General features: G+C 37.2%; 2 protein-coding genes across 3 annotated transcripts in view; both read left to right on the forward strand.

Annotated features, from left to right (window-relative positions):
- Positions 1–23,222, forward strand: part of LOC101390420 (hemoglobin subunit epsilon) — an 82,459-nt gene that overhangs the window by 39,908 nt on the left and 19,329 nt on the right. The gene's annotated exons all lie outside the window — the stretch shown is intronic.
- OR51B4 (olfactory receptor family 51 subfamily B member 4) lies at positions 9,895–11,241 on the forward strand. Its single transcript, XM_004433895.2, has one exon. The coding sequence runs from the start codon at positions 10,117–10,119 to the stop codon at positions 11,050–11,052; it is 936 nt and encodes a 311-aa protein (XP_004433952.1). The 5' UTR covers positions 9,895–10,116; the 3' UTR covers positions 11,053–11,241.

A 23,222-nucleotide genomic window follows, 5' to 3' on the forward strand; every position in this document is an offset into this window, starting at 1 on the left:
TGGATTTGAGGGAGCAGGAGACAAACAGAAGAAACAATAGGAGGATGTTGGAGTAGTTTGAGAAAGAGACAATAGTAGTTCAATTTATGAAAGTGGAGATGAAAGGTAATGGATAGATAGCAGATATATCTAGGATCTAAATTTAACAAGATTCACAGGTTCTTACAGGGAAGAAGGGGTTGGGAAGAAGCAAAGACAACGCTAAGTTTCTGTTTTTATGCTATTTTAAGATGGTAGTACCAATAGAAAAGCAATTATTGCTTATGTATTAATTTTATAAATAAGAACAATAGTAGCAATTTAAAAAATTCTGGGACCCTGCCAATGACACCAAATGCTGAAGTTGTGATTTATTAAAGTAGCCAAAAGAAATATTCCAAGCTGTAGGACTGGGCTTTTTAAAACAAAACATTAGTGTATTAATTAAATAGCCATTCACTGAAATCATGTTTAGTATGTGGTTCATTTTATCTGATCCTTAAGAGTCCTAGTAACAGGAAGGCATGTGTCAGAATATGCTGAAAGTTTAGATGTGCAGGAGAAAAGAAACACACTAAAGCTGATGGCGCCAAAAGAAGCTCATAGAACAAATGAGTCTTTGAGTTCCTATCCAAGGAGAAAGCAGGACAGATCAAGGTTCTTCTTGGGTAGCTTTCACTGGAGCAGAGCCAGTTCTAATTATCAGTCTGAAAAATCCTGCCAGATACAAGATAATACATAAATTATGATATGATGCAATGGGTTAGAAACAGAGGATCTGATACAAATATAAAAATGAAGGTGGAATGGAGAACTAAAACCTGTATTACTCTCTGAGCAAACAACAATAATATATGGGAAAATGAAGTTTTTTCATAATGGCTTACCTAAATTACTATAGATTTAGGGCATATCTTCACAGATGCCCAATCATAGAAACACATAGATCTGAAAAAAGTCTACACTTAATTCTTTCCTTTAAGTGAACGTGTTGAATGAATTATCCTTTTCATTTATGGAAGCGAAATCAACAAATCATCTCTAAGATCTGAGACTTTACATTGCTATGCACACGGTACTTGTGTGTGTGCACACACACATATGAAACAATGATAAATTTTCAATGTTTTATCCTCTAAATAATTTCTGGTCTCAAACTTTCCTTTTGTAACTTTCACAATAAATTTAATGAAGTACAATGAGTGTACTGCATTATTTTCATTGTCATTTATACATGGTTTATGTATTATGATATATATCACGTAAAACTTGCCATTTTAACTATTTTTCAGTGTACAATTCCGTGAAATTACATTCACAACGTTGTGCAACCATCACCGTTATTTCCAAGGTTTTATTATCCCAAACAGAAACTCTGTAACTATTAATCCATAACTCCCCATTCTACCCTCCTCCCAGCCCTTGGTACCCCCTAATCTACTTTAAGCCTCTATGAACTTGCCTACCCTACATGTTTCATGTGAGTGGAATCATACAATATTTGTTCTTTTGTATCTGATTTATTTTATTTAGCATGTTTTCAAGGGTTACCATGTTGTAGCATGTATTAGAGCTTCATTCCTGTTATGGCTGAATAAAATTCTCTTGAATGTATATATTACATTTTGTTTACTTATTAATCTGTTGATGGGCACTGGATTATTTCCGTGGTTTTTTTTTTGGCTGGCCAGTCTGCTGCCTACCCTATCCCACCCCAAGAGCACTTCCTCCCTAAACACCCAGAGGGACAGCCCAGTCCCCAAGAGAGCACACTTGAGTCGCCCATCATCAGGAGGCCCACAGGCCCCTCCGCCGCCCGCTGGCGACAGGACATACGAGGAGGGGCCCTGCCATCTCCTGGAGGGCGAGCCTCAGAGCTTGCCTGAAGGAGATGACCCAGGGAGACAGGGGTGGGAAGGGTAGGGACCAACTTTCTTCACCTTACCCCAAAGAGTACTAATCACAACCCAACCAGGCCTCAGGTAAGACGGAGCCCGCAGGGGCCCGGGAAGGGTGGGGTGCCAGGGGCGCCGCCCAAGCCGGTTAGGAGGGACAGCCAGGAACCCCCTGGGGAAGGAGAGAGCGGATTTTTTTTTTCTTTTAGTAAGTAATGCTCTATTTATTACCAGGAGGGCACGGATTTAAATGCTAAACAATTTAAAACATTCAAAGTTTTCCATATTCCTTTTTTCAGCGGGAACTGAAGATAATTATGGATGTAAATTAATAAAATTCTATGGAACATTATCATATAAAAGTAGATGACGAAATTAATTTTATTATAAACAAATCTCAATTGGGGAGGGATAATGAAGCTATAAATAAACTGATCTCACAATCAGAAATTGTTCATTCTTATATTGTTTCCAGATTAATTTTCAATTTTTGCCATTTCATGTGTTATCTAAGGTATTTACAATATCTCGGCATATATATTTTTATTATGTGATCAATTTACTTTTTTTAATTTATTTTTTATTGAGGTAACATTGGTTTATAACATTATATAAATTTCAGGTGTACATCATTATGGCTATCGTGAATAATGCTGCAATGAACATTGGCATAAAAGTATCAGTTTGAGTACTTGCTTTCAATAATTTTGGATATATACCTAGGAGTGGAACTGCTAGGTCGTATGGTAACTTTACGTTTAATTTTTTGAGGAACTTTCAAACTGTTTTCCACAGATCCTGCACCATTTTACATTCCTGCCAGCAGTGTACAGGGTTCCAATTTCTCCATATACTCACCAACACTTGTTTTCTGTTATTTTGATTATAGCCATCCTACTACGTGTGAAGGGGTATCTCATGGTTTTGATTTGCATTTTCCTAACGACTTTGATCATCTTTTCATGTGCTTATTGGCCATTTGTATACTTTTTTTTTTTGCTGAGGAAGAGTCACCCTGAGCTAACATCTGTGCCAGTCTTCCTCTATTTTATATGTGGATGGATGCCACAGCATGGCTGATGAGTGGTGTAGGTCTGTGCTCGGGAACCAAACTCGCTAACACAGGCTGCTGAAGCGGAGCACGCCAAACTTAACCACTACTCTACAGGGTTGGACCCATGTACTTAATTACTTTTAAACCAAAGTTTCTAGATGTTCTTCTGGAACTCTTTTAGTCTGAGTTTGGGGACTCCTTGAGCCCCTAATTTTCATTTCGTGTTTTCCTAATAAAGTCATAAATTCCTCACAAGCAGATAATTCCATAAAATTATGAGTAAATTATTCATGCCTTCCCTTCAATATGCCCACAATTTACCCAAATGTATCTCTCCACCTTCTCCCACTTTGAATACCCAAACTGACTCCTTGAAGGAAAAAACTAGACAAGCTTCCTGGAGGGAAGAAGTTTGCATTTCAGATTATTTGAATAAAACTTTTCACTTGACTGGGAATGGTGTGGGAGGGCAACATAGAAAAAAGAAACTATAATCATTCCAGAACTGGAAATATAAGACCTCCACATATTGTAGGGACATTTTCAGGGAGTAGGATTAGAACTGATGATTTCTTTGCAAGAAACATTTGCTCTGCCCTCCTCTGTATACAGTTCTATATTGAGCAGATAGGAAAATATGGAGCAGAGTAGAATCCAATCGTTGCAATACTTAAGAAATAGTTTTTAGGAAAAGTTTTCTGTATGGCTGTGTACTAAAACTTTTTCAGACTTATTTAGTTGTGAAACTGAATTATTCCTCCATAATATAAATAAGAAATATAGGGGGAGCAATGTGCCCCAGAGTGCAATGTTCAAGCCTTTAGTGTCAAATGTAAACCAAAATGCTAAAATCTGGTTTAATGTTTATAAGTGTCTTACTAGAAAATTCCACTCCAGGTAGTTCCCATCTTGATTTGCTGATCGTGGTGAAGGATTCTTATGGTTGAGGAAAGACTATCTTTACAAGTCATATTTGAAGACTAGAAGCTGTGAGAAATCTATGACTCCCGTGGTTGTCACCAGTTACTGTGATATTGTATCTCACTCTGATAGTTAAATTTTAGGGATAGGTTGCCTCTTTTACAGTATTAAACTTGATGGAAGAAACCCCAGTTAAACTAGTCAAGGCCCTTCATGCTAAAACTCTATTAAAGTTCCCTCATGCCAAGTGAGAAAGATTCTAGCTACCTGGCATGGACCAAGTTAAAGTTTATTTGATCACCTGTAACTTATGTCTGAGAGGAAGGAGAGATTCAAGCTATAGTGGACTTGCATCATTGGCATGCTTGCTGGGCACATAGTAGGTTGGGAACCTGACAATATTTGAGCATTCCTGAAGAGGTACAAGAGGGCTTCTCACTGTTGGGTAAGCAGGGTTGTTTCCAAGATGGAGGTAGCAGACTGTAAGGAGGTAAATTTATCGGTGAAGTTGTCCCCAAACTTCGGGTTAGAGATTGAGGGCTGAGTTTCAAGTGATACCACTAGTGCTGAAGAAGAACTATTTCAAAATGACTCTTGGAGAATACAATTCCCTAGTATGGTGTTTAGTTGACACAAATTCCTATTCAGTGGAGATACAAAGTCTGCATGCTCCATGTTATCAGCTCTTCAATAGATGATAGATAGATAGATAGATAGATAGATAGATAGATAGATAGGCAGATAGACTTCCCAGATACCTGCCAACAACAGAGGCAGTGGTTAGTCATTCTGCCTTCCATAACCTAGTTGGATCAGAGCTGCTATAACTCCTTCTTTCATCATAGTCTCCAGAGGGAAGCTTCCCTTACAAATCCTCAACACACTAAAACATCTTTCAACCTTGTCCCTGGGCCATTAGGCCTAGTTACCCTGCCTAGATGTGAGGCTCTACTTAGTGATTTCAATTATGACTTTCTGTATCTACATATATGGTGATGACATAGCTGACAGAGAGAGGAGGAAAATAAATTTAATTTGTGGTATAGTATCTTCTGGGTAGAGCACTTTATTGAAACTAAAACTCTCTTCCTGGGTATTAGTCCAACTAGTTAGTAGTGTGGGTAGATTACAGGAATAGGTAGACTTAGTGTATTTAAACATCAGCACAACATTTTTCAAAGCAGTCTTTCAGTTAGGATGAAGAAATATAAATTCTATAACAGGTGGCTGAAAAATCTTACCTTAAGCCTCACTAATCAACCAAACCATGCAGAAGGAAAAAAGACCCATAAATCTCTCTTCTTGATCCTATCATGTTATGTATTTCTTTCCATAATATGGTTGATGTAAAAGTTGGGGATACATAAATGATAAACAATAAAGAAAAGGAGAGATCATGATTTGACATGCTTGAGCAAGGGATTGAATCTAAAACTATTAATCTTATTGTAAATAAAAGTAAAAAATGTACAATTTGACCACAAATCCAACTGCTTGATCGTGCGATTCTGCATTCATTCACTCAACTAATACTCCAACCGTGTGTTAAGCTCTGTGCTATGCACTGAAAATGCAACTCCTTTAAAAATCTTTCAGAAGTTTTAGTTTATTATGAGTCTAATGTGAATTGACTTGATAATAAAGTTATTAACAATCTACAACCACTTAATTATAATTTTGAAACCAAAAGGTTCTGCAAAATGAATTATGATATGCGTTTATTGGCAAAATCTGACGTGATCTAAATTCACATTGTGGCAAAATCTGACCTAAACATTGAGAAGATATTTTTTATCCCCTTAAGATAAACAGGTAATAGTTTATAGGGTGTTACAGGGTGCAAGCTGCTGGGAGTGCCATATACAGTGTATAGAATATACATATTGTTCCTTTTTTTAAATCTGAAAGACTGAATTCTGAAATGTGTCTTGAGACGAGGGTTTTGGATACATAGCTTTAGAGCTGCACATTCACAGACTGCTTAAATAGAAGGTGAGCATGTGATCCAGTGGAAGAGATTTTCAGAATGAGACTGATCTGACAACATCTGGATTATTATGTCCAGTTAGGAGTAGGAGATAGGAGATTAATCAGGAATAAGAATCATTATGTGATAAATAATTAATGTCCTAGTGGATGATCAACAATCAAGAAAGAAGTCTCAAAAGTATTAAATGTAGATGTCTTCATAATATTTAGACATAATATATGAATTGATTGTTTAGACCTGATCAATTGGATCATGGAGATAAGTACTAGGAATAAAAGGTAGATATTTCAAAGAAGTAGATTTATATTTAAATATATATTTATAACACACACATATATATAATATACAGTCAAAAATTGGAATGGATTACTTCATATGGTAGGATTTTCCAATCAATGGAAACAGCAAATCGATGTCTGATCAAATTGTTAGGTGGTGGCTGAAGGATTTGGTAAAGAGTTGGATTGGATGGCCTCTTCAGATGGTTATTCCTAAAAATACTATGGCATGTGAGAATATAATTCATGAATAGTTTTAAAAAAGAGGAATGGAATATTGTTTCCCAAATGCCAACATTTAAGAAGAAAAAGTGACTGATCTTCCCATTCTATGACCCATAGAACACTTGAGAGTGACTTAGATAGGCCGTGCTACATCTGACCTGAGAGACACTGCTTCTCTCAGAGATTCTCTGTCCAGAGAATAAATGGAGGGTCTGAGGACCAGCTTCAATGGCCCAGATCTTTGTCAGATGGGAGAAGAAAAGAGGATTATTTGGTATTCCCAAATAGCCTATGTGGAAATGAGCTAGAATGACTCCTTTGGGAGTTGTTTCTTTAACAAATATACCTCTCATCAGGACTCTGAACACATACTGGAGGAAACAACAGCAAACCAATCCTCAGATCATCCTCAGGAACCACAGAGAGCTGTGGCTCACGTAAGGAAACCTAGGGATTCAAATGCAGCAAGGATGTCTAAGAGTAACTTTTCTACATGGCTTATGTAGTTCTTCTGTAAAGGATGAGAAAGCATTTGGCTTGTCTTTTTTATTTTTTTAATGAAATGAAGAATTCAAGACAGGGGATACCATATGGAAAGGCAAGCTTGGAAGGAGAACTACATTTATATTCAATGGATGTTCATTGCGAACATGAACTTGGGGGCAGATAAGACTGTATTTGAATTGCTATATACCACATATTTGTACCATGGACAAATTAGTTAACTTCTTGAAGGCTCAGTTTTCTCATCTGAAGGATGTAAATAGTGTATTGTTTTTACTTTCTTGTTATTTATTCACTCTCCATTTCACAATCATTAGACATCTATTCCTACTGTTCTATTAAAATTGTGAAGATCACCAAAGACTTATTTGAGAAAAATAATGGATATTTTCCATTTTCATCTTACTTGGCGATTCTTTGACGTTTTTCACTATTAAACTACAACAATACCTACTTCTATAAAATTTCTTTTCCAGCTGCTTTTGTAATTACAGATCATCTTTGCTATCCTCTTATATTTCTGCCTATTTCTTTGTCTATCTCCTCTGAGATCTTCTTTCTATCCTAAAATAGAAGTTTTCCTAGGTTCGCAGCTTTTCTCCCCATATCTATTTTCTCATCTTAACTTGTACCTAAGGTAAGATTTAAACAATCACTTAATAGCTGAGATCTTTCAGATTGTCGTCTTCAGCCTATGGCTTCCTATTATTCCGATCATCAGTAATTTATTCTAAAGGAGCAGGAATTCTCAGACACTAGGTATGCGTGAAGGGAATGGAGTCAAGAGACACTGATTGTATGAGGTGCTTGCAGATTATCCAGAAGTAAGGAGAAGATTTTTCCATTTTCTCAACATGACCCTAATGTGCTCTCTTCTCTTTTCAACTTCTTATGTTTTTCTAACTGATTTCTAGAACAGTTACCCAGCCTCTAGTCAGCAGGACAAGTTGAACAAACACTGAATGATGTGTCTATATGACTTGGAAATTATTGAGGAGTCAGCATTAGCTATTTTCAGAGAATCAACCCAAAGAAGACCTTAGAGAGGGGTGAGAGGATAGTGAATTCCAGTCCTCTCTGCATCTCTGATGGAGCCTCTAGGCTTGCCTGATGGGGATGAGAAATTCCACTGAAGTTACCACTGTCACTAATGTCATACACCACACATTAAGAGACTCCCTAAACCGGGCAGCTATTCCCCCTGGCACATTTGAGAAATGTGAACAGTTCCTGCACTGCCAAATTTACCATAATTAAATGCCAATGTGGCTGCTGCTAGGTACTTCAGATAATGAATAACGTATTCTTTTAACTGTGGTCAATCAAAAAATATTGATATATTGTAATAACTATTCCCAAAGGGGTTACCACACAGTTTGGGTACCTAAACCCTGCTCAGCTCAATTCCAAAACTCATTTGAAATCCAATAGTCATAGTTTAGACTTTTACAACACCATATAGTCTAAGCAAGTTTGGATTTTCTCCTACTTCCTTCCTCTGGTCCACTTTCTGGGTAACAGCTGGTCCAAATAGGTCATTTGTCCCAATACCATAAAAAAGTTGTGGCCTTAATCCATTCTCTATCTCTCCACACTACAATTTTATTAGAAAGGCAATGTTGGAGGGTTAAGGGGATGGAGCAGGTGGGAATTATGATTTATGATAATATACACATCACTGCTGTGTAGAGGTAGATTAGTGTTGTCAAGGTAGATCAAGTTGGTTGGCAAACTTATCAGTACCCACATAAACAGAATATCTGCTACTTCATTGCCCAGATTGACTTTTCTGTCATTGACAGTATTCCCCTGAAGTGGTGGTCATTTCCACAGCACATTCACCTTTCCTCCATCTATCTCCCCCCACCATCCACTGCTCACTATTAGAGATAGTACCATGTGCCAAATTCTCAAAGAAAAACATCTATTCTTGTTTTTATAGGTTTTTATGAAATGGAGGTGGTACAAAGATTGCTATCACCACATTCTTCCTGAATTCCTCTTCAGAGATATCAGTAGTGATATTTATAAGAGGAAAGAATATTTAAAAAGACCCTGGCCACGTATAGATTCAATTGAATTTGGGAGAAACTAATGTTTCTCTTGTGGTTCTCTTTAATTGCTATTGTCATCAACTTGCCACAAAATTTCTTAGTTGTATGCAAACAAAGCTAACTTGATTTGATAAGAGTGTAATTATACATAAGCTATATTTCAAAGTTCCCCATAAAATCCATTCTTAATTTTCTGGATATTGGTTTTCTAGATTCATAAATATTAGTAGGTCTATATGATTATCTCCACCAGCAATATAGTCATCATCTTTTTCCTTCTATGAGTCCTTATCTTCTCCCTAGAATGGTCTGTGTGAAGTTTATGCATTCAATCATTAATTTCTGATATTGCTTTTGCCATTCAGAGACTCATGCTTTTGTTTGTTTTTAATCTGTGGCTCAGTATGAGTATTAGTCTTCTGGCTTCTGAGGAGACTTTTGATCTAGGAGTCCCCCTTCCTTAAAATATTTCCAGGAGCTCTCAAATCCTGTCTTTCTTCCTATTTTGAAGCTTGCCTCTCGTGTTGCAGGCCTCAGATCTTTTGCAACACAGAAAATTTCCAGAGTCCCAAGTCCACTGAATAGTCACACCTTTCTAAGATGGGTTGACTGACTCTGCCCACTTGTGCTGATTTCTCTAGACTCTCATGTGAGTCATCTCACTATTCATGGTCTACTTCAAAGGTAAATATTGGTAACTGCATTTCTCAAAAATTTCATGGTCATAGACTCATTTCTATTGATTAATCGTTTTCCTCAGTGAGTAATCAGTGAGACAGGTATCTGATTGGTTTCAAGAGAGAAAATCTGAACTGGCCCAAATGAAAAGAAAAACAGCCTACGTGAAACATAATATGAGGAGGAATAAAAGAGTGAAAAGACTGAAACAGAGCCAAAGGAATGATTTTGGGAACTAGGAGTAAGATGTGTCATCGAAACACAAGATGTGTGATAGAGAGAATAAAAGTTGGATACTGACGAGTAAATTATTGAGATTACTAACATGATTAGTTTTAATGTTATTTGTTATTCTAGGCAAAGGCTTTGTGAATACAAACTTACTGTTAAAGCTGAGATAATCCTCAGCTTGTAAGAAAGTTTTGAGGTGAAAAACGGCCTGAAGATGTGCTACATGAAGATGGAGAGAAGGAAAGAATACTTCATGTTTAGAGGTCATAGCCCCTGAAAAAGCTCTTCTCCTCCTGAAAAATCTACCATGTGGTCCAACAACAGTGTTGCTCCTTTCTTGCTGACTGGCTTCCTGGGCTCAGAGGCTATTCACCACTGGATCTCTATTCCCTTCTTTATTGTCTACCTCTCCATCCTTTTCGGCAATAGCACACTTCTCTTCCTTATCTGGAATGACCACAGTCTTCACGAGCCCATGTACTACTTCCTGGCTATGCTAGCAGGTACAGACCTTGGAATGACACTAACTACAATGCCCACAGTCCTGAGTGTTCTATTGCTGCACCAGAGGGAAATTGCCCAGGGTGCCTGTTTCACTCAGTCCTACTTCATTCACTCACTGGCCATTGTCGAATCAGGTGTCTTGTTTGCCATGGCCTATGATCGTTTCATTGCCATCTGCATTCCTCTGAGGTACAACTCCATTCTTACCAATTCTCGGATAATGAAAGTAGGACTAGGGGTACTGATGAGGGGCTTTGTGTCCATTGTACCCCCAATTCTGTCACTCTATTGGTTTCCATATTGCCGTTCCCATGTTCTTTCCCATGCCTTTTGCCTCCACCAAGATGTCATGAAACTCGCCTGTGCTGATGTTACATTTAATCGTGTATATCCAGTTATTCTGGTTGCACTGACTTTCTTCCTAGATGCTCTGATTATCCTCTTCTCTTATATCCTAATCCTTAAGACAGTTGTGGGCATTGCCTCTGGAGAGCAGCGCGCTAAGGCCCTCAACACTTGTATCTCCCACATTAGCTGTGTCCTAGTCTTTTATATCACCGTGATTGGCCTGACTTTCATCCACAGGTTTGGGAAGAATGCACCACATGTGGTCCATGTTACCATGAGCTATGTCTACTTTCTCTTTCCTCCATTCATGAACCCCATTATATACAGCATTAAGACCAAGCAGATTCAGAGAAGTATCATTTGCCTATTTTGTGTGCACACTAGGGCTTGAGCCTTTGTTTCAGAATCTTCAGAGCTTCAGGATTTTTTGGCTTTTTACATTATTGAAAGAGAACCTTCGTTTTAAACTCAGTCTCTTTTTTAGAGTTAGATAAGATTTTAATTATTATACAAAGCTAGAAGATGACTTGAGTGTATATATATATTCTAATATTACACTTGTATTGGAATGTATATTTTACAATAGAATAATTATAATGTTTTAGTATACATATTATAAAAACATATATGTATTCTAATATACATATTAAAATATATATTAGAACGGCATATAGGGAACAGATGAGATGGGACATTCTAGATCCTGTGTATAAAGGAAGAATAAGTACTACTTTAGACAATGACAAGACAAGTAGACTAAAACAGCCTGGTTCAAACACAGTTCATTTGAAGAAAGATGTGCAGTTGGAGTTACATTTTATGTATTATATAAAGGGGAATTAGAATATTTATAATCTTACCATCCCTATGTTTTGAATTGAACTGTATTGGAAATGATGTTGCTCTGTAAGTAAACAAAACTTCGTGAAGAAAAGTAGCAAATGTGTAGAAGTCTAGAAAGCTTACTCCTGAAATTTCAGTTTCCTTTAGTAAACCAGTGTATTTTCTTAGTAAAAGGAAACGGATACAGATTGAAAGCCCAACAGCAACCAACCAGTTTCGTATCAGCTAGTTGAAGCCAGATCCCCTGGCGCTCCCTTCCTTCTCCCAATGGCTGCTGAATAATCACATGCTAATTTTTCCTTTTTTCCAGCCTTTTACTTTACTTCTTGATATTTTTCTCCTGAAAAATTGACTATAGATTTAAATGTTGCCCCTGTTTCTATCTCTCCTTTCTTGTTTCTCACATAAAAGAACTCAGGGTTCTTTCATTTCATAAAATTTTTCTGCTAATCAAAGCAGAAAACCTGGCAAAAGTAATGTTATGCACTGATAGGATAGTTTCTTCCTTCCACTTTCTTCAAAATCTTTTAAGTCTTCATGCTATTCATTTGGTTGAACCATAGTCTAGTGTCTGTTGTTAATGTTATATGTAATGATAATTAACTTACTCCTCTCTTATTAGTTCTGTGCTGCTATATGGAGCTAGTCTAGCAATGGACGTGTAACCTAAAAAGCCATGTATATTGCTCTTGGAAGACTGCTGTTTCTTCTTATTTCTAAGTTGTTTTTTCTAGTTGGGCTTCCTCCCAACGTCCTATTGTCTGATTGAAAGCTTATGTACAGAGCCCAGGAAATAATCAGTCCAGTCTAGATTCTCTCTGCTTCACCTAAGAAACTTTCCATACTGATGTCATATCCAGTCAGTGAGCACTCTAAGAATATTCCATCAACTTCAACATGGATGTTAATAGCAATGAAGAGCCAGAGAATCTCCAATGTGAAAAATCCCATTTATAAGATTTACCGTATTATTCAGAAAACTTTGTAAGCAACAGAAATGACAAGTTACAGAAATTGACTCTGGCTCTTCTAAACTAATAGAGAATATTGGAAAAATATTGGGGTGACATTCAGAATTTTTTGCAACATTTCAGGAAATAAAGCATTTCCCACGGAACAAGTAGTAGAAGTCCATCAATTCTCTCTTAGCAGAAACGGGGAATGGAACCTACTGCTACAGCTATGAATCCTAGTGCTGAGGACACCACTGTCACAGCTTCCATTCTTTACTTTTTATATCACTTTTGAACCGAGTTATAGAATTGAATTTACTTTTTTTTAATCATTCTTGAACCAAGTTATACAATCTAAATATTGGAGCCTAGATAACACTGTGGCCCAGTTTTGGAGCTTCAGGAGAGCAAAAATCTCATCCTGTTAGACCCTCTGGTGGGAGAGAACTAATCAAAAACTAAATCCTAAATAATAAGTGATTCCTTCAAATTAGGAGGGATATGTGAATACAGGACACCTCAAAACTAACAATGTCTTCTCCTGAAAGATTCAGTCATTGTGCAAGTGGTTAGTGATGGTTCTTACAAAGTTGAGCCTAAGGTTCCATTCACTGTCATTTTGATTGTCTTTCTCTATGTACCACTTATTTTACTTTTCTAAAGTTAGCATGTTGGGTATATTTCATTTAGGGATATAGGTTTCTAGTTACCTTTGCCATTTGGTCTGAAATGTACATCATTCCAGAATATGAACTGCATATAGGGAACCTGTATCCCTACTGACCACTGCAAGGATGTCAGTGGGAGAAAAAAAAAATTAGTGGTTTTAAAATTCTAAAGCAAGTAAAATATTTTTGTAAAAATGTCAAATGCAGTATATTACCTTATTTCCCAAAAAATCATTAGATGGTTTTTTCAATGCTTTTCCTTTGGTTGTTACGGGAAGACAGCCTACAACAGTAAATGTATGGGGCAAATTTAGAAGCAATATGCTGAAAAAAATTCAGGTAAAAATTCAAGTATGATACAGAATTCTTATATTCAGAAAAAGAAACAGAGGTATCTAAATATAAATAAGAAGAAGTGATGGGATCAATTGAGAACCCAAATTTACTCACGTGGTAGCAAAGTATGCCATAATATGATCTGACACTCTATTGATCTTTGAACGACCTGTATTAATTCTCAAAAGTCAATCAAAAAACAACAGAATGAATATTGAAAAGTACTGATTTTCTAAAATAAATGCACATGTATAGGTTTTAATTTTAAGTAAAACTCATAACGTAAACATTCTTTTTTTATAATTCCTTGTTTTGAAAAGCCTTTTCAATTAATAAATCAATATTTAGCAACTGATCCAGTCATATATAGGGATATTTACAGTACGATTTAACAATGTTCTTCCAAATGTGTGCAGCTTCCAGACAAGTCTCTTAGTCTCTCTTCTCATGCTGACCTCTACTACCCAGTTTGCCAAAGCCAGGACCCTCCCACACAGAATGTCTTGAGTCAGTACTGACATCAAAGCAGGAATTGTGCCTATGCTTTCCTCCTGAGGGATTACCAATAAGAACAGTTTATTCTCTGTCATATCATGAGTTCAGCCAGGGTAGTAATTGTGTTTCCCCATCAGCTTATGGTCTTCCCAAGTATGACTGCCTAACATTCTATAAACTTCCCAACCTGTTAATGCAAACCTTTAAAAAATAAACAATTTTATTTGTGTAATGTGGCAAGGGCTGATTTATTTAATTCACGGCAGATTTGAATTTCTCACAGACATTACGAACATCCAGTTTCAGGTGTTATTCCGAGAGCTTTACGTGGATGCATTTGTTGCATGGTCATGCCTACTCAGCAGTTCTAGGGAAGGGACAAAAAAATCTAAGCAACACACAGCTTTCAAGCATCCTGTTTATGGATACAGAGTTTGGCAATTATTTAACGATTCTGATTTATGAATGAAAGGGGAGTTTTACACATTTAATAATTTAAACATGGTAATGAAGATGTTTCAGTTTTTCTTTATTTCCTTTTTATTTTTGCCTGAAATATGAAAAATATATTTTTACCCCCACATTTCCAAACATTTTACGAAACCTCTAAAAGGCTTCTTTCTCTGAGTCTCATCCCTTTCCTCTTCCTTCATGGGTGGTTTGTGGACATGGGCATAGCTATTTGTGCACGTGTGTATAAGTATGGGGAGGTGCAGTGTCTCCAGAAACACTCTCTAGCCATCTGATCTTCTCCAGGCCTCATCTCTCTCTCTCTCCTAATTACCATACTGTAAAATTGACTTCTTCAAGATGCAGAGCAGTTTCAACACCCAAAAATAACTCCCTCATGCTGCCCTTTATAGTTATACATCCCAACCCTAACCCCTGTCAATCATTGATCTGTTTTTTATCATTATGGTTTTGTCTGTTCAAGACTGTCATATAATAAAAATCATAGGGCATATAACTTTTTAAAATTAGCTTTCACTTAATAAATGCCTTTGAGATTCATCTAAGTTGCTGTGTTTATCAATAGTCCATTCCTCTTTAATTGTCGAGTAGTATTTCTCACATGGATGTTCCATTACATGGATGTTAACTGTTTTCCTGCCATTTCCTAATAATTTTTAATTAGTGTTAGCCTCCACTTATGTTCCACTTCGACATCTCTATATTATATCTATCATTTTCCTCCTCTCTTTATTTTCTGTCCATCTTGTGAACGCTCCCTCATGAGACATTCGCCCCAAGCTCTCCCTTTATCTGACTTCTTACTGATTCTCTTTGGTGCATTCACTAGCTTTGACTCCTCTGATAGCCCACCCAAGCATTTTCTCATCATTATCAAATGTTATCACTGTTGAACGGCTGGATCCAAAACGATTGTTGACAGATCGGGCCAGGGAACAAAACCAGCAAAATGAATTGTAATAGGGATAAGCATAGGGACTGCACTTAAGATTAAGATTCAACTCCATAACTTTAAGTGGGAGATACAGGTATTTCTTTAAGGTGGCTTGAAAAACTTAAATGTGGAACCTGGATCCTCACTGGAATCTATACTAGTTATAAAATAAAATCAACTATGTATTAAGATCTTTGCTACTCGATGCCCTAAGAGCATCACACTTTATCTAATTGACCCTCACAAAAATTCTTTGAGTTATTTTTCATTATAATTCTTAATATACAGTTGAAGAGATTGAGACTTAGGCAGATTACTTAGGTAGGTTAAGTATTTACCCCAAATCACACATTGTGGAACTTCATCAGATGTATCCATACAAAAGTTTGTGGTGCAAGTGAGGGGAGTTTTCACTCCTTCATGTTCTGATCAGATGAAAACAAATAGAATATTCAGTCCCTCTATCACGCTTTAAATAGGACCCTGCATATCTGCTGAAGACTAGGATGAGGAGTAAATAACTCAAGCTATCACATCTGAGAGGTGTATATGGGTGGGTGATCCTAACAGAAAGAAGGAGGTTGGCAAGGCTATGTTTTTGAGAGTATATGTAAGAGCTACATTATGCTGCTCTGTGTGAGTGGTCTGTATTTAGAAGAATATGTGTGTAAAAGTGTTTGCTCCTAAGTGCTTCAGTGTGCCTAGAGATGTCAACTACTTGGAGTTTGTAGGTGTCTATTCCTCTAAAATGTGCCTGGATATCTCTATTTGCTTCTCTGAATCTCAATGATAAGTGTTTATCACAGTAAATATCTAATAACTATCTGAGGGATCTTTTAATATTTATCCATTCATGAAAATTTATTGAGTGCCTAATGTACCAGGTCCTATAACAGGGACTGAAGAAACAAAGGTGAATAAATATAAATAAAATATATAAATACAAATAAATATAATGCAACTGTAATTTAAATGGCTGTGTAGTTTAGTTAGAGAGAAAGACATGCAAACACAGAATTGATATATGTAGAAATGAGCTATAAAAAAACACAACGTATTTATCCGAAACCTTTGGGATCACAGAAAAGATGGTCATCTCACACTGCCAAGGACAGACAAGGAAGAGTTAACTAATATGAAGTGACTTTAAAGGAGAAAATGTATCAGAAATTCCCTTTCCATATCTCCTTAGTATGTTGTAATGATGGAACAGATGAAGGCAACAAATAAATTTTAAAAAATTATATTTATGCTGCTTAGATGCTTTAACCTGAATCTTTCTTTGAATGCTGAAAATGCATCCATTAGCTTATTGCTAAATATGAATTGAGGTAGGAATCTATACATACAAAAGAATTGGAGAGAGGAAAACAGAATAAGGATGACAAATCATACATAAAAATTAAGAAGGGATTAGAAGAACTGAAGTTTAGGTAAAGCAATGAGATGGTAGATAAGATATCTGTATAAAAGTGATATTTTGAAGAAAAAATAATACTCCAAATTTGAGTTTCTTTATATAAAATAATTAAAATCTATTGTGGTAAGTTATAAGGTAAGTAGAAGATTGTACAAAGCCTCTAAATTTTCTATGAACTCTAAGAATCTCTAATTATCCATTACCTAACTTACCTGAAAATGTTTTTATACAAATGTGTACATCATACTCCAGTAAAAAATCTGCGTATATTACCAGGGATTTCCCATTTGTAACTTTGTTATTGCTGCTTATTTTAGGAATAGCCCCTGTTTTTGTCTACCTGATAAAATCACTTCCTTTTCCAAAGACTACCTCAAATGAATAAGCACGTGTTCTCCAGTCTTTTAAATTTTCATGGAACTTTATTTCTATAGACGAAACTTTATTCTTCTTTGTAATATATATACTCCAAATGATTATTACATAAACTACTTATCTATAAAAACTAGAACCTAACCTTCTAAACACTTCTAGACCAACAATATTTTAGTATATGTGGGGAGAAGAAGCAGTTTATCTCACATCCACGGATGAGTCAACCAAAAGAGCAGCATGTCTGTCCATTGGTATATGGCTCCCCCAAGCTCTGGGTCAGAGTTCTCTTTGCCACACTGCTGCTTACTACATGGATATAGAAGGAGTGGCTTCACTTGAAAAGGTGTTACTTTGGTCGTGTTGCTCTCTGGAAGGGAGTAACCTTCTCTCTTCCTTTTCATAGAAAGACCCATGTTTAATGCTTGGAGATATAATCTCATTTGTTTATCCCCACCTCTACCCATAAGTGATCCTCATGTCCTTGCTCTAACTCCCAACACCCTCAACATACAAACGAGGATAATTCAAGGGTAAAACTGATAACACTACTACTAATAGTAATAATAATACAATTATTATGGCTGACACTATGCACAAGGCATTGCTCGTATATTAACTTATTTAATATTCACAATAATTCTGTGAGTCAGGTACTATTATACCCCCTTTTCTACAGATGTGAAGACTGAAGCACAGAGGCATGAAATAATGTCCCAAGATTAAGCAGCTGGTAAATAGCAGAGGGGAAAATTCAACTCAGGCTCTTTGGTTCCAGAATACATGTTCTTAACTATTATACAATAATAATTCAAGACAAAACATTTTTCAAAGCCTAAGTTATTTGTTCTGTAATAAGATATAGTTTGGACTGAGAGAGGCTAGATTCAGCCAAATATTATGGAGTTTGGTAATCTTTTGATTCTCCAGGTCTTATTCTCGCTGCTTAAGCATAAAAAATATACTTCATTATGCCTTTGATTTTACAATCAGTACTCCTGTTGTTTTTGGCAGTGCAAGGAAATGCTTATCACTAGTGACTAGTATGGCACAAACAATATGGATCACTGAAATCTATGTGCTCCTCTATCTTTTTTGTCAGCTGTTGCAATTAAGTTGGCCAAGTGACTGGTTTTGGCTAAAGGAATGTGAAGATAATAATACGTCCCTGACCAAGCTGGAGGTGTCTTATCATCATGCTCTCTCTCTGCTTCCACGTGGCAGGAATTAAAGGATTCTGAGATGGTGAATTCAAATGCTAGAAAGAGTCTGGATTCCTGTGCCTGTACTTGGAGGAGAGCACCCAGGAGAACTAACTAATAATCAGCATCTGACTGTGACATGAGCAATAAATAAACTGTGTGAGAAACTGCCTAAAATTAATGAAGCAAATTATGTTTCCATTATTACAGTTTTGTATTTATTGGTGGCTTATTTGTTTGCTTCTACTCCAATTTTTCCTGTTGCAATACCATTTCAAATTCTCATCTCATGGGCTAAGGTAAAGTGACTATCAGTTCCAGACCTCTAAAAATGATAAAGGTTTTCTTAGTTCACCTTTCCAAATTTGCTCCTTTCCTCAAATTCTCCTAGATTGATCATCATTCGTGAGTTGTAAGGAATCATTGAGCATTTCTTAAATCCATTATTGCATTATTACGCATCTGACATTTTAACTATGACCCAGATTTCTGAATGGATTTAAGACAAAAGGTGTTAGTCTCTGCAGCATGGCTTTATCAGTCATGCACATGGTGACAACACCAAGAACTTCTACTTCATCCTCACAAACATCCCTAGCCCTCCCTGCCTGGATCTCTGTCCCCTTCAGTTATTTCTACATTGTCCCCATGGTCAGCACTGCTATCCTGGCCAGCATCTGGAAAGAACCCTTCCTCGATGATCCTATGTTCCTCTCTATGTTGGCTCAAACGGATCTGGCCTTTACCTTCACCATCCTTCTCACAGTCATGGGATCCTGTGTTTCAGTGCCTCAGAGTTTAGCTTTTAAGCTTATGTCCATTTATGCTTCCTCCCTAGATTATCTTTTATAAAATCCTCTATACTGATGGCCAAATCCTTTGACTACCCTGTGGATATCTGCTACTACTTGTATTATGCCTCCATCTTCATTAACAGAGTCATCAGCACTGTTAGCATCATAATTATTTGTAATTATGTCTTGCCTGTCCTTTTGTGCCATTCTAGATCAAACGGTTTTTCGTTTCTTGCTCTCACCATCTCTCTCATTCCTCTTGCCTCCATCTTGACATGATCCACTTAGTCTGTGCTCATATCTGGACTAATAATTTGTATGGGTTTATGCTAGTGTTACGCATCATAATACGGGGCCCACTGTCTATTATTTTTTCCTATGCACTGATCTAGAGAAGTATTCAATCATTTTACTCTTTGTGGAAAATATCTATAAACTTTCTAGTTCACTCTGCTGCAGCAGTTTCAGTTTAGACCAACAAGCATGAGCACACCTTCTTCTCTGATTTAGTGTCTCACAGCCTGTTGGCCTACACTCAGTTTAATCTGAGTGATCACTGTGAAAGAGAACGTCAGGGGTTATGACAATGAAAGAAGTGAATGATTTCAATCAAACTATTATTTTCTCTTTTATTAGTGTATTGTATCTGTGACACATATCTGGAAGAACTCTTTAGAAAAGTAGGCTGCAGCTGTCACTATGACCACTAGAGGGAAGGAGATATCTATGGAGTTAAGAGGCCAAGATCTGTGGAGCTTCAAAAGAGGGAAGTGTTGAAGAGGTCTCTTAATGGAAGGTGGGTGCCCCCACCTTACAGAGACAGGGCAGCTGGGTAACCCTTCCAACTTCCCTTTTTCCCAGTTATGTCTCCTGAGAAAATAACTACACTTTTTTCCCCATTTCTAATAAAGCCAAGGATAGCAAAACATTACCATCTTAGATTTTCAAAATGTCACAGACTTTCAAAATTATTTTAGATATTAGTGTTTATTTATTTATCCCAGGATTGCAGAAAGTATAATATTACCTTCAACTTAATGTAATGGTAAGAGCTTTTCAAGAGTAAAGAGACAAATATTATTTCCTAGCTATTTAATGTTTAGACATTTCCTTACATATTCCTGAGTTAAACTTTACTCACTTGGAAAAGGGGGATAAATACTTGCTGCATAGTATATTAATGATTAAGTGAGATAATGCATGTGAACCCCAGACAGTGTCTGACATGCAGAGGTGCTTAAAAATATGTATTAAAAGGTAACATTTATAAGGTTCTTACTTTATGCTAGGCACTATAAGAAGTCCATTGATGCATTAGACTATTAAGATCTAATTTAAACACTAGAATACAGACACTACTATCCCAGTTTTATACTGGAGACCTCCAGACTCATAGAAGTTAATTAAATTGCCCAATGTCAGATATGTGTTCCAAAGACTGAACTCAGACTGTAGTTTGTCTAATTTTAGATCCTGTCCTCCTACAGATTACACTAGTCTGCTGTTCTAAAAATTATTATTCTCTGTTTATTATTAGAGGGCAGTGTCTACACCCCCAAAACAGTCTCAAAATTAAGCTAAGCAGTTGATAGAGACATAAGGGTTACTCTAGGGACCACAGGGGGGCAGCAGATTTGTAATTCCACTTTAATTCCAACCCCAAAACCCCAAACCCAAACACACACACACACACACACACACACACACACACACAGCTCTGAGCACTTACATACTATACTACACTCTAGGCTTTTTGTTTATATTTATGAATGAATGAATAGATACATAGATGAATAGATGATTAGATAGATGAAGTAAATGCTCATGTTCATGATCGTCTCCCTACTCTGTTTAAAATGTGCCTGTCCCAGATCTGAGATACCTGGCCTTGTTTAATTCATCAATGCCTAGGTTAGATTCTGATGTCAACGGCAGCCAAAATATTTGAAAAACAATTTCTGGCCCACAACTCGTGCTTTGGAGATGATTGGACTAAAAAGTTTCAGGAGCATGTTAATGGGGAATGAACACTAATATCTCCTCTTTTCCCTGAATCTGAAAAGATTCCCAGCTTCTCAATACTTTCAGTCCCTCTTCTACTGCAATAGACCTTGATGGAGAGTTGAACTTGGTAGACAAAGGGGAAAAGTATGTCAATCCCCAAAGGCACAGCCGCAGACTTCTCAAGGCTTCTCTAACCCTGAAGGTAGGAAGGGATCACTTCTCTGAGGACTTCATGGAATAGGATAAGGACTTGTCTGCACCTTTTTGAGACCACCAGTTCTTTACGGAGATTTCTACCTGAAGACAGCTAAACAGGAACTATATGACCTCAGACTACCCACTCTACCTGGGTCCCCACTGCTGGAAAGACCCAGGCTCCTGTTGTTGATTTCAGCTCTTTTTGGTTATAAAAAATTGAATTCTGATCTTAATCCCATCCCTACCTTAGTCACTTTTTTGGAAAACTAACTATGTATTGTCAACTATCTAGTATCTCTCAGGCAGTGTCAGGAATTAGTCATTGAAATACTCTGCAATGTTTCTTGCTGATTTTCTACCATGTGTCAGGCATAGGACTAGATGCTATATATACATTATAATAATAATTTGGTTAGCTTTATAATATTTATATTATTGATAAAAAATTGAGGCCTAGAGATGATAGCTTTTATTTTCTGAACTCATAACGGCTTTGTCTTTTATTCATCATACTAACCTGGTAGACAAGTTACCAGTCTTGTCTTGGTAGACAAGACCCAGACACTAACAATTAAAAGCTATTGTGAATTTACACAAACACAGCAAAATTGATTTGAAATTAAATCTATTGTCAACTTACAGAAAAAAGCGCACATACATTTTTCCCACTGAGCCATTGAAGCAAGAAAGACAGGAAAAAATTGAAAGAGTACATTTCTCAATGATTCCTTTACTATGATGCAAAGACAAGCACGTGAACCTGAGAAGAGAGGTATTGTCCATGACTGGTGTGTGGGGCGAGATGAGGGTTTGGATGGGATGGCATATAGTGCAATGACCTTACCATCACTTGCAGAGCAGAGAGCTCTCTGGGTCTCAGGCACACAAAAGGGAGTGCAGGGTGTACATAGACCTCTGAGTACTGTTCGTTTTTTTAGGGGAAGAATAGTCATAGCCTGAGTTTATGGACTATGAGCCCTTTCTCCTCTCTCTTACTCAGCATTCAGGTCAGAATGATATGGATTGTCTTGCCCCTGTGCAAGGCTGACTCACTCCAAGGCCCAGACATGGGAGTGGTCCCCATCAGGGCTCAGATAGCATTATCTGTAGGGCCAGGACCCAGGAGGGGCAGCCTCTCCCTCTCAGCCCCTGAGCAGAGTTTGCTTATTTATGTCTTTGAATGATATATTTATTTTGAAAGAAATATCTAGAAGCCCGCCAGCCCTAAGACCTAAGGTCTTTTAGATTCCATCTGTTCCTTCTCTCAGAATGAGCAGTTAAAGGCAAAGGAGCTCAGTGCAAGTACACTGGACAGCAGGGGTTCAGGAGCTTTGAGTCCTAGTCCAGGCATTTCCATGACAAAATAAATCATACTGAGAAAGTCCCCACCCTTCTCTGAGCTTCAATTTCCTCTCCAGTAAACAGCCAGCTAGAGTAAATTGACCCTTCTTCCAACACAGAATTTCTATTGATTAATTTCATAAGCTCCCTCAACTCCTAAACCAGGAATGTCATTGAACCCAATACTCCTCAACTAACCAGGTTCTCTCATTCAGCAACGAAATTCTCTTCTTTAACAGGTCGACTGGGTACTGATGTGTGGGTGCTGGTCCGTGTGTAGAGAAGCAAGGATGCCCCCTTCCTTCTGTTCTCATACACCTCTAAGAAAGGACTTGACACCCTTGCCCGATAGCCACTCCACTAACTCATTTCAGAGATTCAATCCCTTTGCTGCAGGGAACTCTTAGGCAGTAGAGAGCAGTGGTTAAGAGCATGGACTCTGGAGCCAGACTGCCCGAGTGGCTGGCAACTCAGCACCTTTTACTGGTTGTACGACTCTGTTCTCCCATCTGTAAAATGGGGTTTTAAGA

Source organism: Ceratotherium simum, chromosome 7 (assembly GCF_057802395.1).
Source record: "Ceratotherium simum simum isolate JZ-2026a chromosome 7, ASM5780239v1, whole genome shotgun sequence".
In the NCBI taxonomy this organism is placed as follows: Eukaryota; Metazoa; Chordata; class Mammalia; order Perissodactyla; family Rhinocerotidae; genus Ceratotherium; species Ceratotherium simum.